At 60.1% G+C, this 2,083-nt stretch overlaps 1 protein-coding gene and 1 pseudogene across 1 annotated transcript, besides 2 other annotated features; both read left to right on the top strand.

The window, feature by feature from the left end:
* Positions 1 to 344: 344 nt before the first annotated feature.
* Positions 345 to 375: a microsatellite.
* A 264-nt stretch (positions 376 to 639) lies between these two features.
* Positions 640 to 1,173, top strand: Tco025E_10216 (uncharacterized protein; the record flags this gene model as incomplete). Its single annotated transcript, XM_029376999.1, has 1 exon — positions 640 to 1,173. One exon carries the CDS (start codon positions 640 to 642, stop codon positions 1,171 to 1,173), a length of 534 nt encoding a protein of 177 aa, XP_029222906.1.
* Positions 1,174 to 1,449: 276 nt separating this feature from the next.
* Positions 1,450 to 1,481: a microsatellite.
* Positions 1,482 to 1,768: 287 nt separating this feature from the next.
* On the top strand, positions 1,769 to 2,083 carry Tco025E_10215 (trans-sialidase; annotated as a pseudogene).

Below are 2,083 nucleotides of genomic sequence, written 5' to 3'. Positions count from 1 at the left end.
CCTTGCGGGAGCCGCCTCATTTGGGTGGTGGCTGCGGGCCCATTCCCGTGCGCATGTGCGTGTGGGGCGGCTGCTCTTCGCTGCTCCGTCGTGGATGACTGCCGGCGCTGTGCGTCTTTCTTGCGTGTGTGGCTGCGTGAAGTTGCTCGGCTGCCGCCTTTTTCTTTTTTTGCCACCTGCTCTCTTCACTGTCTCCGCTGCACTCCCTCTCCATCCCTCTACTTCTCTTGTTTCCTGCGTCTTTTTCCCCGCTGACTTCAGCGACTCTGCCACTCTACGGCCACTACTACTACTTTTGCCGATGACGACGCTGGCGGTGCGGCGCCGTGCGGTGTGCGCCTGGCGCTCCTCGCGCTGCTCTGCGGCTGCTGCTGCGAGGCGACTGCGGAGGAGGAGGTGAACGTGTCGGTGGAGGTTTCGTGCCCTACCGCTGGAAAGTTGCGTTGGCGCGTTGCCGGCGAGCAACCGTCTACCTGGGAGGAGTGTCCGCAGGCAGTGAAGGGTGCGGAGAGCAGTGAAAGCGCCGCTTACGGTAATGCCCTTTGTTTCTTTGCCGGTTTGGTGTATCGGGGGAATTTCCCGACGGTGAAGTGCCCCGCATCCCAGCCAGCAGAGGGCACAGACGCTGTTGCGTTCACGATGGACTGTACGGTGGGTACAAGCAGCGCGCTGCACAAGCTGTCGAAGGGCGAAACCGTCACCATCACTGCAACAGAGAATCCACTCGGCGCTTCGGGCACCTGTGAGTTTCTGACCCCCAGTCAAACCGCGACGCAGGTGCAGTCTGGCGCAGCAGGAACACAAACATCACCACAACGACATTCATCTCCGGCGAATTCTCAGCAAGAAGACAGTGCGGCAGGCGGCAGTGCGGGGAATGGGGCCTCCACTGCTACTGCGGGGCAGTCGGGCACACCGGGTCCCACCGGAAGTCAGGAACCATCGACAGAAGGTCCTCGGGAAACTACAACGCCATCGGCTGGCACTGCGGCTTCGCCAACTGCCGCGGCAGACAGGGCGGCAGATGGAACCACCACCACGACGATGGTCACCACGCGCAGCCCGAGTGCCGGGAGCCACGAGGATCGCGGTGCCACCTCCACTCTGTTTTTGCGTGCACAGCTGCTGCTGCTGCTCACGGCTGTCCTTGCCTGCGCTGCTGGGCAGTGGTGAGGGGCAACCGCACACACCCTGACAGGGACGACGCGTGCGCTTTGTGTGCTCAGTTTGCTTGTTGTCCCTATGGGTCAACGTCTCTCTCTCTTCCAGGCTCTGAGGGATGTGTTTTTTTTTCCTTCTTGCTTCGCCACTCCATGCACGTTCCCATGGGCAGCGCACCCTTTTCTCCCTCCTGTTTGCTGCCGCCACACACACACATGCGGTGCCGGCCGCATTGCTGTGCGTCGCACGGAGTGCCCAAATGAGGCACGAGGCCGCTGCCACCGTGAGGTGAGTGTGCGTGTGGTTGTGTCTGCGTGGGCTCATGCAACCAGTCGGCTGTTTCTTTTCTTTTGATGTGGACAATAAACATATCCACGCAGCCGATGAATAAATAACCTGCTGAAGTATCTTTTCTTGCGTTTTGGGTTTCTACTTGCTTGTTTTTTTCGTTTTTACTTTGCTGCGTTGCTCCCGCCTTTCTGCTGGCTGGGCGCCTGTGCCGTGCTCACCGTCTCTCGGCAGCCTGCCCATCAAACCCCACTTGCCTCTGTGTGCGCTTCGAAGGCTTTGCAGCTAAAAACAGCAACACACACTCACACACACACACACACACAACCGCCGCGGCCTGAGCGGATCCACCGCAAGAAGAGGGGGAGAGAGAGTGAGAGTGAGCGGCAGCGGCCCAACATGCCGCGGCATTTGTATTCTGCCGCGGTGCTGCTGCTCTCTCTTTGCTTGTTGATATGCTGCGGCAACAGTGGCGCTGCAGCCGCTAATCAGGAGGACGTCATGGATCCGTTTGCAGGGACGACGGATATTTCTGGTGCTGCATGGGAAGGCGTTGGGGTCGCTGCTCAATCGGTCACTTCCCTCCGCGTCCCCAGCCTTGTTGCGGTGGGGGAGGATGTTTTTGCCGTTGCCG

Source organism: Trypanosoma conorhini (genome assembly GCF_003719485.1).
Source record: "Trypanosoma conorhini strain 025E chromosome Unknown Tco_14.4_contig_01537, whole genome shotgun sequence".
Classification (NCBI taxonomy): Eukaryota; Euglenozoa; class Kinetoplastea; order Trypanosomatida; family Trypanosomatidae; genus Trypanosoma; species Trypanosoma conorhini.
Note: the sequence above shows the minus strand (reverse complement) of the source record. Positions and strands in the feature narration are given on the sequence as shown.